At 37.1% G+C, this 13,096-nt stretch overlaps 2 protein-coding genes and 1 long non-coding RNA gene across 9 annotated transcripts in view; 1 reads left to right on the forward strand and 2 right to left on the reverse strand.

Moving 5' to 3' along the window:
* mcf2a (MCF.2 cell line derived transforming sequence a) overlaps positions 1 to 6,787 on the forward strand; it is a 29,861-nt gene extending 23,074 nt beyond the window's left edge. For 3 of the 5 annotated variants that reach the window (XM_037781245.1, XM_037781248.1, XM_037781251.1), the window contains 5 exons: positions 641 to 744; positions 1,147 to 1,259; positions 4,310 to 4,422; positions 4,658 to 4,761; positions 4,845 to 6,787. In XM_037781245.1, coding sequence (XP_037637173.1) covers positions 641 to 744; positions 1,147 to 1,259; positions 4,310 to 4,422; positions 4,658 to 4,761; positions 4,845 to 4,948 — 538 coding nt within the window. In that variant the 3' untranslated portion in view covers positions 4,949 to 6,787. Of the gene's footprint in view, positions 1 to 640; positions 768 to 1,146; positions 1,260 to 4,309; positions 4,423 to 4,657; positions 4,762 to 4,844 lie in introns of those variants that run through there. The other 2 variants (XM_037781246.1, XM_037781250.1) reach the window with 2 other exon arrangements.
* Positions 740 to 4,956, reverse strand: LOC119494977. 3 transcript variants are annotated; one of them, XR_005208327.1, is made up of 4 exons: positions 4,824 to 4,956; positions 4,630 to 4,754; positions 4,279 to 4,393; positions 1,118 to 1,256 (listed from the first exon to the last, which is right to left on the reverse strand). It is a non-coding gene; the product is annotated as an uncharacterized LOC119494977 (long non-coding RNA). The 3 variants fall into 3 exon arrangements; XR_005208328.1 differs by lacking the exon at positions 4,824 to 4,956 and having other exon boundaries at positions 740 to 1,227; XR_005208326.1 differs by lacking the exon at positions 4,824 to 4,956 and having other exon boundaries at positions 740 to 1,256.
* A 299-nt stretch (positions 6,788 to 7,086) lies between the features above and the next one.
* Positions 7,087 to 11,379, reverse strand: f9a (coagulation factor IXa). The gene is made up of 8 exons (XM_037781253.1): positions 11,216 to 11,379; positions 10,795 to 10,982; positions 10,687 to 10,711; positions 10,414 to 10,527; positions 9,131 to 9,265; positions 8,731 to 9,035; positions 8,470 to 8,593; positions 7,087 to 8,017 (listed from the first exon to the last, which is right to left on the reverse strand). Exons 1-8 carry the CDS (start codon positions 11,322 to 11,324, stop codon positions 7,416 to 7,418), a joined length of 1,602 nt encoding a protein of 533 aa, XP_037637181.1. The 5' UTR covers positions 11,325 to 11,379; the 3' UTR covers positions 7,087 to 7,415.
* Positions 11,380 to 13,096: the final 1,717 nt, after the last annotated feature.

The raw sequence follows: 13,096 nt of genomic DNA on the forward strand, positions 1-13,096 counted from the left end.
TCCATCCCCGCGTTGAAAGGCCTGTATCAATCATGGTATCAAAAAAACAATTGCTCTTATTTCTGCATCTCAGATTTGCTATTTTGCATGTAATGCAAAGGGCAAACAAAAAACAAATGTTTTGGTTTTCATTCCATGAATTTTCTTAATTTCCTCATGACAGCTGTTTTTTTAAGATCGGGCTCGTTTATTTTGAGATCTAATGAAGCTACTGTAGAATTTGCTTTCCAGAAACATTCTTACTCAGCATCTAATAATAGTGACCAAATCAATACATTTGGATCTTGATAAATCGAGACCAGATCTTCCCTTGTGTTGACACATGCAAACCCTGTGTGAACGCTGCGTCAGTGGTCTGTGAGTCCTATTTCCTAGTTTTACAGAGGAGCTTGCACATGGCTGATCTGTGCTGCTGTGCTGCTGTCTGGCTGGTGCCTGAATGATCATGGCTGTGTGATAATAAAACAGGACAGAGTTGTTCCTTGACACTGATCTGGGGCCAGCTGTACTGTTGGACGTATAGATCAGGAAGTGAGAGCTGAGCCTAGATTGTGTGGCTGAGGATAACATCCATCCTGAGTGTGTCTGCTGACTGTGTTGAGCGTTTGGTGACGCATGCTATTTTATGTTGCTCCCCCAGCAAGCAGCAGAGGGCGTCAGTGAGCTCAGGTGAGGACACTGAGTCGGGGAGAAGCAGTCCAGACCCCCAGCCTCACTCCCCTAAACATCAGCACAACCGCAAGAGTGAGTAAATCTTGTCCACACACATTTATTCCACAATCAAGTAGATACTTAGTAACTAAATCACAGAAACAGTTATGGGAATTGATGCAAATCATACATGCTTTGCACAGTATATTACGACTGTTGCTGATTATCTTCATAATATCTAACTGATATAGATATTTGACTTTTCCTTCCTCAGCAGTTCAGGTGTACTTTGACCTGAAGAACCAGGTACATCGAGGGATTTGGGGGGAAAAGGTCCAACTGCTGAGATTAGCTTTTGATTCTCCGTTCTTGTTAATTTCCCAGTAAGTGACGAAGGGGTATAGTTACTAAGTATCGACATGGTGCCTTTAAGTTGTGGAGTTTGGATGAATCATTCATCAATACGTGTAACACTAAGTAATGTGTGTTTCGCAGGTTGGCCCGGAGCTCATCACTCGGTAGACATCTGCGAGGATCTGGAGGAGTGGTCTGGAGGTCGGGACGCCTTCCACCCATCTGACACAGAAGAGGAGGTTTTGGTGCAACTGGTGAGACCAACAGTGGTGGAAGAAGTACTCAGATATTTTACTTAAGTAAAAGTAAAATACTAAAATTAAGAAATACTCTATTACAAGTAAATGTTGTGCATTCAAAATTATAGTTGCGTAAAAGTACAGAAGTATTGGCATCAAAATATACTTAAAGAAGATTTCATGATATACTATGCTATGACATGCTATACAATCACTTTTTATGATGACATACTATACTATGACCTTTTTCATGATATTATTCTATGACTTTTTATGACATACTTTACTACGACTTTTTCAATATATATTATATTTTGACTTTTGATCTACTATACCATGACTTTTTTATGACAGACTATACTAGGACTTTATGACATAAAATACTATGACCTTTTCATGACATACTATATTATGACTTTTTAATTTTTTCCTCATGCTATAATATGCCTTTTTTTCGACATATTATACTATGACTTTTTAAATTTTTTCGACATACTATACTATGGTTTTTTTTTCGACATACTATAATGTACCTTTTTTTTTATTTTTCCACCACACTATACTATGACTTTTTTTTATTTTAGACATAATATGCTCTGGCTTTTTATTTTTTCCCCATACTATAACATGCCTTTTTTTCGACATATTATAGTATGACTTTTTTTATTTTTTTTCGACACACTATACTCTACCTTTTTTTTCGACATACTGTATGACTTGTTTTTATTTTTCAACATGCTATACTATGACCTTCTTAAAATCTTTTCGACATACTATACTATTTTTTTTACCGACATACTATACTATGGCTTTTCTTTTTTTTTCGACATACTATACTGACTTTTTTTCGATAATGTATGATGACTTTTTTTTGTTGACATACTACACTATGACTTTTTAAAAAATTTTCGACATACTATAATTTGACTTTATTTCGACATATTAAACTATGACTTTTTTTCGACATATTAAACTATGACTTTTTTTCGACATAGTATACTATGACTTTTTTTTTTAATTCTTTTTTCAACATGCTATACTATGACTTATTTTTTCCCCATAAAATGCCTTTTTGTCTACATATTATAGTATGGCTTTTTTTTCAACAATATGCCTATTTTTCGACAAACTATACTATGACTTCTTAAAAAAAATGTTCCCCATAATATAATTTGCCATTTTTCCGACATGTTATACCATGACTTTTTTAATTTTTTCGACATACTATACAATTTATTTTTCAAAACACTTTACTATGCCTTTTTAATTTTTTCGACATACTATACTGAGTTTTTTTTATTTTTGCGACATACTACTTTATACTATGACTTTTTTTTTTATTTTTCCCCATACTATAACATGCCTTTTTTTTTTTTTTTTACATATTATAGTATGACTTTTTAAAAAAAATTTCCGACATACTATACTATGGCTTTTTTTTTTTTAATTTTCAACATGCTATTTTATGACTTTTTTTCCCCAAATAATATAATATGCCTTTTTGTCGACATATTATACTATGACTTTTTTTTTTTGACATACTTTACCTTTTTTTCGACATACTGTATTATGACTTTTTTTTTATTTTTAGTCAGTTTAGTATGTCGAAAAAATAAAGATGTCATAGTATTGTATGTCAAAAAAGAAAAAAAGGTTATAGTATTGTATGTCGAAAAAAGAAAAAGTCATAGTATAGTGTGTCGAAAAGATAAAAAAAAGTCAGTTTAGTATGTCGAAAAAATAAAAAAGTCATATAGTATGTTAAAAAAAAAGTCATTGTATAGTATGTCGAAATTTTTTTAAAAAGTCATAGTACAGTATGTTGAAAAAATAAAAAGTCATAGTATCGTATGTTGAAAAAAAGACATAGTATAGTATGTCAAAAAATAAATAAAGTCATAGTACAGTATGTTGAAATAAATAAAAAGAAACATTGTATAGTATGTCAAAAAAAAACTAATAGTATAATATGTTGGAATTTTTAAAAAAAGTCAGGGTATAGTTTGTCGAAAAAATAAAAAAGTATTGGTATATTATGTCAAAAAAATAAAAGTCATCGTATAGGATGTCGGAAAAATAAAAAAAGTCACTTTAATATGTCAAAATCTTTTTAAAAAGTCATAGTATAGTATGTCGAAAAAAAGTCATAGTACAGTATGTCGAAAAAATAAAAAAAAGACATTGTATAATATGTCAAAAAAGTCATAGTATGTTGACATTTTTTAAAAAGTCATAGTATAGTATGTAAAAAAAAGAATAGGTATAGTTTGACGAAAAAATAAAAGTCATCGTATAGTATGTCGGAAAAAAGTCGTAGTATTGTTTCTCGAAAAAATAAAAAAAGTCATAGTATAGCATGTTGAAAAAATAAAAAATTCAACATAAAATATGTCAAAAAAAGGTCATAGTATAGTGTGTCAAAAAAATATAAAATTCAAAGCATAGTATGTAAAAAATAAAAAGGTCACAGTACAGTATGTCGAAAAATTTAAAAAGTCATTGTATAGTATGTCGAAAAAATAAAAAATTCATAGTATAGTATGTTTTAAAAAACTCATCGTATAGTATGTTGAGAAAAGTGATAGTACTGTATGACTTTTTTCGACATACTATACTATAATGTTTTCTCATGACACTTTTCAACATGCTATGCTATAATTTTCTTCAGATATTTTTCAACATATTACACATTTTACTACTTTTTTTCATTATATTTTTCGACATGCTGCACTGACATTTGTCGGCATACGATACTATGACTTATTTTTAACATAATATACTTTTTTCATGACATTTTTTTTACTTACCTTGCTATGACTTCTTTTCATCACATTTTTCGACATCTTACACTATGACTTTTCATGACACTTTGACATACTATGAGTTTTCTCATTACAATTTTAGACATGCTATACTATGAATTTTATGAAATTTTTCAACATACTATACTATGACTTTTTTATGGCAAACTCATAACTACCTATATTATGAAGCACTTGTCAAGTCTTAACTATATAAATAAATCTTTACTTACTTTGTTCCTGACAGTTTTGCTTTTGTGTTAGTCTCCAGGCAGATACAGGGCTTTGGCTGACTGTCTTCAAAATGGACCAGACAGCATCATCATCAAATGTGGAGACGTCATCCAACTGCAATGTGAAGACAACAAGGGACGCTGGTGAGTTTTCAGCCTGTCAACACACATGATGTGAGGTAGACTATTCTGTCAGGGAGGCTTGGTGATCAGCCAAACTATCCCAAATGTGAAAGGGTACAATATATGGCTAAGGTAGCTATATAAGGTGTATCTTTTGATTAAAAGCAAATGTAAAGCTCAACCTGATAAAGTTTATTATTCTTATTTCTCCTCCTTTTTCCTTCTCACCCTTTCCTGACTTTTCTTCATCCTTCAGGCTGGTGAAAAACCTGAGTCGGCGACAGGAGGGCTTCATAGCAGCTGCCAGCCTGCAGCTGATTCTAGTAGACAGCAGTAGAGGACACTCCTCCAGACTAGGGGGTAAAGAAAAGACATGGGTTTCCAAGATGACAATATAATGTTGAGCCGTACCATTTCCTTACTTTGATTATCTTTTTTAAAAGTCTGTATATTTTCTTGTAGACCCAGGGAACCCGAAGGCGAGAAAGCTCAGCACCCCATAGAGAAGAAAGCACAGAATGTGAATCAAATATATACCTGTGGATGATGAACAGACAGAAGTAACAGGTTGAGCCATAGCTGACTCATAACTGATCAGCCACCCACTCCTCACTCCCCAGTGACGTCCGCTTTCTCCCGCACAGTTCAATCATGAAAGAGAAAAATGTGGGAATCAACAGACCTGATTTTCTTCCAGGTTGTGATTGATCTCCTGGGCTAGTATTTTCTGATATTGAAGGTGTGCTGCGGCATCAGTGCAAAGGCTCAGGAACTGTTTAGCCCTCTTGGACAATCAACAGCTGATTCTTGGATCCGGGTTGGTCGTCGTCTTCTGATCGGTGAGGAGAGTCTTCCATCTGTAACACACATTAAGTCAGGATGTGAGGTTGCTGCTGTAGCAAGTTGTCATTTCACAATCAGTGGACTCTGAAACACGTTTCCTCCTTATTCCAGCTAGTATTGGAGATTTTAGTATCTCCGTTTGTGTGTTCCCGTTTGTCTCGGTGTGTGCTGGATGGATGGATGGTAACCCAGGATTTGCCTGAAACATTTCTTATAGCATAGACTTTTGTACATATACATCATTTTTAACATTTACTGTACCTCAGTGTTTCATCTTTGTGTAGTTAGTTGATATTTGTCCATTGAATTACTTCATTGTATTTTTCTTACATGTCATTCCTTAAGGCACCACTCTTCTGTACAGTCTAGGAGTTAGAATGCCAAAATGTGCCATGCCATAATGCCTTTTTTATTCCTGCTCTTTTGGAGTCTCTTGTATGTACTGTTTGCAAAAATCAAATACTCTGTTATTGCTTTAACCTGACCTCACAATTATTCAACAGGCACTTTAATAAGGTGGACGGACAGCAGAGACAAAACAAATCCACCCATTGTCTACTGAATGTGTGCTTTTCCTGCAGCTTTACCTCTCTCACTGTGTATTTCCTCTTAGTGATGCTGTTATTTCCTTTGTTTATTCTTGAATGCATGATATGTTAATGAGTCAGGAGAGACATACCCCCTGCATGCAGGCAGGAGGTGACATGTCAGTGATGGTATTGTAAGACACAAGCGGACATGATGAAGATTAACGGCAATGTATTCCCTCAGTGTGTGCTGCAGAGCGCAGTGTGGAGAAGGGAGAGCGAGGCGGAGTAGAAGAAACAGAGAAAGAGATTATGCTCCGTGTAACCCTCCATCACAGAGCCAGATTGTTTCCTCCTCACCATTACAGCTCAGTTAATCTCGGGTTCCCCATTAAAAGGGATCATACAGCCAACATGAAATATACCCTCTGTGTCGAACGCTTAATTAAATATTGATTGCAGACTTATATGAATTTACCACATCAAATCGAGGCCCCAGTCAGAGGGCTGCCTTTGATTCACTGTTTGATATGGAAATGAGTCTAGAAAGCGGCAGGGGCGGCTCCGCACTACACATTTCCTGTGTTGTTAATTTATTTATTTTGCTGTCATGTTGTTCCTTCATATTGTGAGGTATCTGTGCAGCTCCGAATGAAATTACATCTCCATATATTTACAGGAGCTACGCTTGACTGCACTATTAAAAAAAAAAAAACATTTTATTTGAGCTTATATGACAAAATCAGATGGTTTCTTTGTAACTTTAATCCAAAATGCTGCAGATTTTGCACAGATTTTCCAGATTGGAAAACAAAACAAAAAATAAACCTGCTAGAAATATTATGTAGCGTGATGAGCCAAGTAGCCTGAGCTTGTTGCTGAATGTTTCTTTAAGATGAAAATGCATGGCAACTGAACACTGAGCAGGTTTGTGTTGTTAGACAGTCACTGTTCTAATCTGACTTGTTTTTGTACAGCTTCAGTTCTGTAAAAAAATAAACTATTTATTGCAATAATTCTTTTGGTAATTTAAATAATTCAATACTTGTTTTAACAGGATGATATGTTTGGCTGCTGAACACTAAGGCTGCTCTTTTTCATGCACCCTGATTTACTCTTATTTCTGTATTTTTGTTTTAATGGAAGCCAACTTATATAATAAAGTTGTGCAGACTTTTCTCTTTTTGTGAGTTCATATCATTTGAAGCCAGGATTTCCAAAGATCCTTTTTGTTTCTCTGCTACTGCACACCACTACTAGTAAAACATTTATTTGCCAGCAGATGGGAGTGATGTAACTGTACACAATCAGTGCATTATAGGTTTGACATGAATTTGATGTTATTTATTTCATATTATTTAATACAGTATAGAAGGACATACCAAATCAAAAGTATCTTTTAAACGTCAATGTAAACATACCCATATATTTTATTTTATTATAATGTGGACTGCTTCTGTGGTTAACTGGTATAGTGGAAATTAATAGTATAGTAATAATTATAATTATTAGTATTATTAGTAATTTTAGTATATAATTAGTCATTCAGTCAATGTAAATTACACATTATTTATTTTTTTGTTATGTATATCTAACTAATATCCTGTGAAGTTTAAAGAGTAGAGATAGATAAATCTATAATCTTTAAATGTCAGGGTCAGGGTCTTCTACATCCAGTTCAAATTCCAGCCTGTGTTTAGTTAAACTCATAACATGGTTTATCCAGCGGTAATAAAGGGACAACCGGGTGTACACGCCATATTTCCCCTGCTTTGCACATTCTTCCCCCCAGCTCACAATGCCCGTGAGGAACCACGTGTCATGAAGACGATTTGTGTGAGGACCTCCACTGTCCCCCTGACAGGCATCTTTGGCCTCATCATAGTACCCTGCACAAAACATGACGGGAGTGATCCTGGCACTGCTGCTCCGCTTACACTCCATCCGGTCTGTGAAGGGAACCTCGACCTTCTGCAAATTGTCAGCCGTGAATCCGAGGAAGCGTGTTCGGCCCCAGCCGCTGACCGTGGCCGGGGAAGACTCCCTCACTAGGGTCTCAGTGAAAGCCTTGGGCCCTATGCAGATGGGTCGGACTGTGGTGGAGAAGTCGATGGGGCTTTTGAGGTACAGCAGGCCGATGTCATGGTTGTATAAGCTTACACTGCCGTTGTAGCGAGGGTGCATGTGCTGCTCCAACACTTCATAATCCTGCTCGGTGCCCTCGTTGATGTAGATGTTATGCTCCCCTACAGGTAGAGATATAGGGAGATGTTACAGATATGACTGAATACCTGTATAGATTTAATCTAAAATACATTTTCCCTTGGAAATGTAATAAATTACATGAAATAAAGATTTATTTTAAGGACTACGATACACAAAACGTTACACTAGGGCTGCAATAATGATTATTTTTTTTATTATCAATTAATCTGCAGATAACTTTCTGGATTAATCTATTAATCAATTAGTCTATAAAGTGCTAGAAAATTGTTTAAAAAAGGCCCAGTGCAAAAAAGGTGATGCAAAGATGACCAGGTATTTTCTTTGTCTTTTTTGCTCACACATCAAATATCAAAATAGACAACTAATTAATTGACAAATCAATTAATCACTAACCTTTTAAGCTCTACTTTACACAGACCCACTCTATCATGCTTTAGCAGACGTGAATCTTAGGTGTATCAGTGAATCTTACCTACTCTGATGAAGAAGGCGCCTGCTGCCTCCACCAGGCAATGAGCAGCGGTGATAACCCACCGTTCGCTAAGAATAGTGCCCCCACAGAATAACTGACCACTGGGACGCGCTATCAAGGCTACCTGAGTAAAAGAGGGAGAAAAAGAGCTGTGAATAGCTACAAGAAAGTGAACATACTGCAGCTGCTGTTTCTTCTCCCTCATGTATTTCCTATAACAAAGCCTTACATACATCAAATATTTGTACTTCCATACAATACCTGCCATGGGATCTCTCCTGGGACTACCACCTCACCGCCTACGATGCGTTTAAGGTGTTCCTTAGTTGGGACCTCAGCGTCACGGTAAACCCACCAGGGCAATTTCTTTGGGGATCGGTTTTCTGCAAAGTCATTTGTGGCAAGAGAAGGCGCCGGGGTACTGGCTGGAGTTGAGGAAGGGGATGCAGTAGTGGTGTTGCTGGTCAGTGAAGTGGTGTTCTGCAGGCTTGCATTACCGAGGTCAAACAGAGACCTTGTGAGTATTGCTACCTCCGTCAGGGCAGTTCTACCACATGGAAATTCAGCTGGTGGTGTGAGAAAGGAGGAGTCACATTGTGGAATTTAAGAGTCATTATCGTCGTGATATTTAGCAGAGACTTCATTACGGATACATCGATACCTTCTGGTTCACAGTCAAGTCCGTCCTGCATCAGCCTGTATCCTCTCGCACAGGAGCATTTTGCTCCGAAGGTTGCCATTGATTCACAGAAGTGCATACAGTCTCCATTGTTCACATCACACCGTTTTGTTATAACTGAGGAGAAAAAAAAAACACATTATTAATTCAAATCCATCCTGTTATTACTGTATGTCATTGCCATACAGTATGAGCTCCTGTATGTTTTGTTTTTCAAGTGTCAGACATGTATTGTACACATTGGAGGCGCATTAGAAAGGGATCTCTTGATGGCCAGCTTGGACAGGAGGAATAATAACAAGCACAACTTGTTTCAATGCACACACGGGCACATAACGATTGTTTTAAGACAGACTTTAAATTGTGAACCTATCCTTTAAAAGGTACAGTGTGTAGGATTTGGCAGCATCTAGTGGTGTGGTTGCAGACTGCAACCAACTGAGTACCCCTCCGCTCACTCCTCCCTTTCCAAGACTGCGGTAACGTGAGCCATGAGTGCAAAACCATGCTCGCTCGCTCAGAGGCCATCCTTAGCAAAATAACACTACTTTAGGAGCAACAGAAGTCAGACGGCGGCTGGCGGTACCACAGTTTTGCACTCTGCGGTTCACGTTGCCGCAGTTTCACTGGTGTGTCCAAGAACTACGGTGGCCTTCAGGTTGATGTAAAAACGTGAATGGCGATCTCTGGAGCCCAGTGTTTGGTTTGTCTGTTCTGGGCTACTGTAGAAACATGGCGGAGCAACGTGGCGGACTCCGTGAAGAGGATCCGCTCCCTATTCAGATATGAAGGGCTCATTCTAAGCTAATGAAAACACAACAATTCTTAGTTTCAGCTGATTATACACTAATAAAAACATAGTTATGAATAATATTTTCCATTTCTGCTAATAGATAGAGAGATAGACTTTATCCCCCGAAATGTTACACACTGGTCCTTTAAGGCCACCAACCACAGTCTATCACAAATAAATGTGTGATTCAGGTAAGTCACTACTCACACAGAGGGCACTTTGTCTTTTTGGATATTCTAAAAACAACAGTCAAACGATCTAATTTTGGGACCTAAAACCAGACTGATGATGCGAGCCATTGATTTAATTTAGAAACAGAAGCAGGGAAAAAATAGGCAGGTGGCTGTTTATCCTCTGAGTCTGAGATCTGATCAAACAGATCTCATATTCTCAGAAACTTTGGATCAAGTAACATAAAAATTAAATTTCTTTTGATCACATTTCTAAATCGAGCAACAGGACTCTCACTTACCAATCTCACAGTTGAAGCCGGTGAAGCCAGAAGGACATGCGCAGGTGTAGTAGCCCAAGTGGTCTTTGCATGACCCCTGGTTCAGACATGGGCTTGATTTACACTGATTGCCATCTGAGGAAGTCCAGACACAGTCTCTCTAATGACCTCATTTTGTATCGTTCATTTATAAAACAATGTTTACTCAAGAAAAGAAGTAGAAAGAGAAACATCTTTATATAAAAAAACAGACACCACTGTGACATTTTGATCATTTTCTGTAGTCATTCTTACCTACATATCCCGCCCAGAACTCCATCTAAAATACAGAGTAAAGTCTCAGGTGAGTACAGCCAGCGAAAACAAGAATACATATCAAATATAAACAAAATAAATACCCACTGTCTTTGCATCATCCTCAAAGAACTCCCTGGCCTCTTCCAGGTCACATACTTCCTTCATACACTCCCTCTCTAAGTTGCCTTCCAGCACCTCCTCAAACATTCCAGTGTTGTAGCGTTTGTGTCTCCGCAGAAGGCTGTCGGCTGCCTGACCGGACAGGAACACTGGGCCTGAGGCTGGAGCTGGGGCTAAAGTGAGCAAAAGGAAATTATAGTTAGTGTTTATGTAGCTGTCTTCATTTCATACGCCACAATAAATACCAAAAGTATAGAGATATTCTTTGCCATATAAATACAGTAAATCAAAAAGGACGATCCTGCACCTGGCACATGCAATGCTCTCAAAGTAAGACCGCACTAAAATAAACCTCAAGTCAGAGAGAAATTATTTATGAGCTCCATAAAGACGTAACATAAAATACCTCCATAGCCCAGCTGGAAGTCCAAAAGCAGCAAACATAAGACCGATAAAGAAACTAGTGCCATTCCAAACAGCTGTGGTATCCTGACACAAACACACGCTGGAACCATCACTCCAAAGTACAGAGCTCTGTTTGCACATGAACACTCACAATTAGCTGCATGTTTGTTCAAAGAAATACGTAGTGAGTCTGCCTGATCCACATGTACTGATAGAGCTTTGTTTATTTATAAATGAACCAACAGTGGGGATACCCGAATAGATGATTTACCAGTTAACTAGACCTGTTAAATCCAAATTTAGCTAATTCAAACTTTGTTCTCCAAAAGCGGGGCTCACAGAACAGTCCCAACCGGTTTATTAAAAGTCTGTCTGTTACTATGACAACTTCTGTCCTGATTCTCACCTCTGGACCTGGGCTTGTTTTCACGCTCCAGATTTGAATCATTAGGTTCAGCTAAGGTTACTGATGTTAAAGGGGAACATCGCCTAAATTAAGAATTCCCATGTTATTTCCATGGCCTAGTAAAGTTCAACCAATATTTGCGAACACAAGCTACTCTCTCTCTCAAAAACAGAAACCAGAGATGACTCACACTGGTGATGTCATAGGGTATAAAGTCTGGAGCTGCTCCATAGACAACGAATGGGAGGCTTATTTTGTGTTGTTTTCTTTTTATTCCCAAATGAGCTTTATTTTGTTCTGGTGTTGTCAGTAACAGAAAATGTACTCATATACTCAGACCATTCCCCTTCGCCCATTCATTGTCTATGGAGCAGCTCCACACTTTACACTCTATGACATCACAAGTTTGAGTTTTAGCACTCTAGTTTTTGGATTTGGGAGAGAGTTGGACTGTCTTAGACCAGATAACGTGAATGAATTCTGAAAATGGGCGTAGTTCCCCTTTAACATCTTCCGACGAGACCACATAAGTAGCCCAGTGCTCTTCCCAGGAAGTTCTTTATTTCAATAATAAGGAAGCCATAAACCAAACAAATGAATTATTTATATTTAGATATCACAACTCGATTGTCTATTTACATAAAGAACTCAAGCTTGTATCAACTTGAACCTTTTCAAAGCATTATAATCAACAAATGTGAAAAAACAAAACATTTTGTGGCTTTATTTGTGTTTTAAATGTATTTATGTTACAATACTGTATTTAGCAACTTTAAAAGAGAAAAAAATGTCAACACTGAGCAAAATATTCACTGCACACAATTCAATATTTCTCTTCCCCTTTTCTTTCTTTAAATCCACTCTATAATATAAATGTAACTATCTGCCACAGTGTTTTTTACATTAATTTATTCTTCATTGTAAGAACTGAATATGCACTTCTCTGTGGCTGTGGGCATTAAAAATCGTATATAATGTGAATTATTGCGTGCTGTGCATTGATTGCTTGAACTGGGCTTGAATTAGTCTGATAATATTTGTGGAATGGCATAAACCTAAATAACCTTTTGAAGTTAATCGAAGTCATGCTTTTCAGGATAAATCCAGCTTTTCTTAAAGGTAGGGTGGGCGATCTTGAGTAACAAGCATGACAACACTAGATTTTTAAAAATGATCCAGCTGAAAAAACGAGCCCAGTGTTGCCCACTCTTTTCCAGAGAAAGTAGCGTGTGGTAGACACCGGTGATGCGCAAGGAGTGCACGAGCAAAGTGGGCGCAGGTGGACAGGTAGCCCGTCCAGTCATTACATTCGGGCTGAATGAAATGATTGGACGGATTTATTACAGTCCTGCAACATCCACAGATATCCGATTTTTTTTTGTTTTGTCAGAGCATCTGATTTATTGATTGCTGTTGTGAAATAATGAGAATTCCAACTAATATAACAAAAACATGTTTCTAAAATCTCTTTGCCTT

Source organism: Sebastes umbrosus, chromosome 9 (genome assembly GCF_015220745.1).
Source record: "Sebastes umbrosus isolate fSebUmb1 chromosome 9, fSebUmb1.pri, whole genome shotgun sequence".
In the NCBI taxonomy this organism is placed as follows: domain Eukaryota; kingdom Metazoa; phylum Chordata; class Actinopteri; order Perciformes; family Sebastidae; genus Sebastes; species Sebastes umbrosus.

What these genes read in the sequence shown, in the direction of transcription:
- f9a (XM_037781253.1), bottom strand. Translation starts at nt 11,324, where the DNA reads ATGGTTCCAGCGTGTGTTTGTGTCAGGATACCACAGCTGTTTGGAATG. An exon ending in ACTTGACTGTGAACCAGAAG is followed by an intron (nt 9,036 to 9,130) that starts GTATCGATGTAT and finishes TCACACCACCAG; the next exon opens with CTGAATTTCCATGTGGTAGA. An exon ending in CAGGAGAGATCCCATGGCAG is followed by an intron (nt 8,594 to 8,730) that starts GTATTGTATGGA and finishes TCTTTTACTCAG; the next exon opens with GTAGCCTTGATAGCGCGTCC.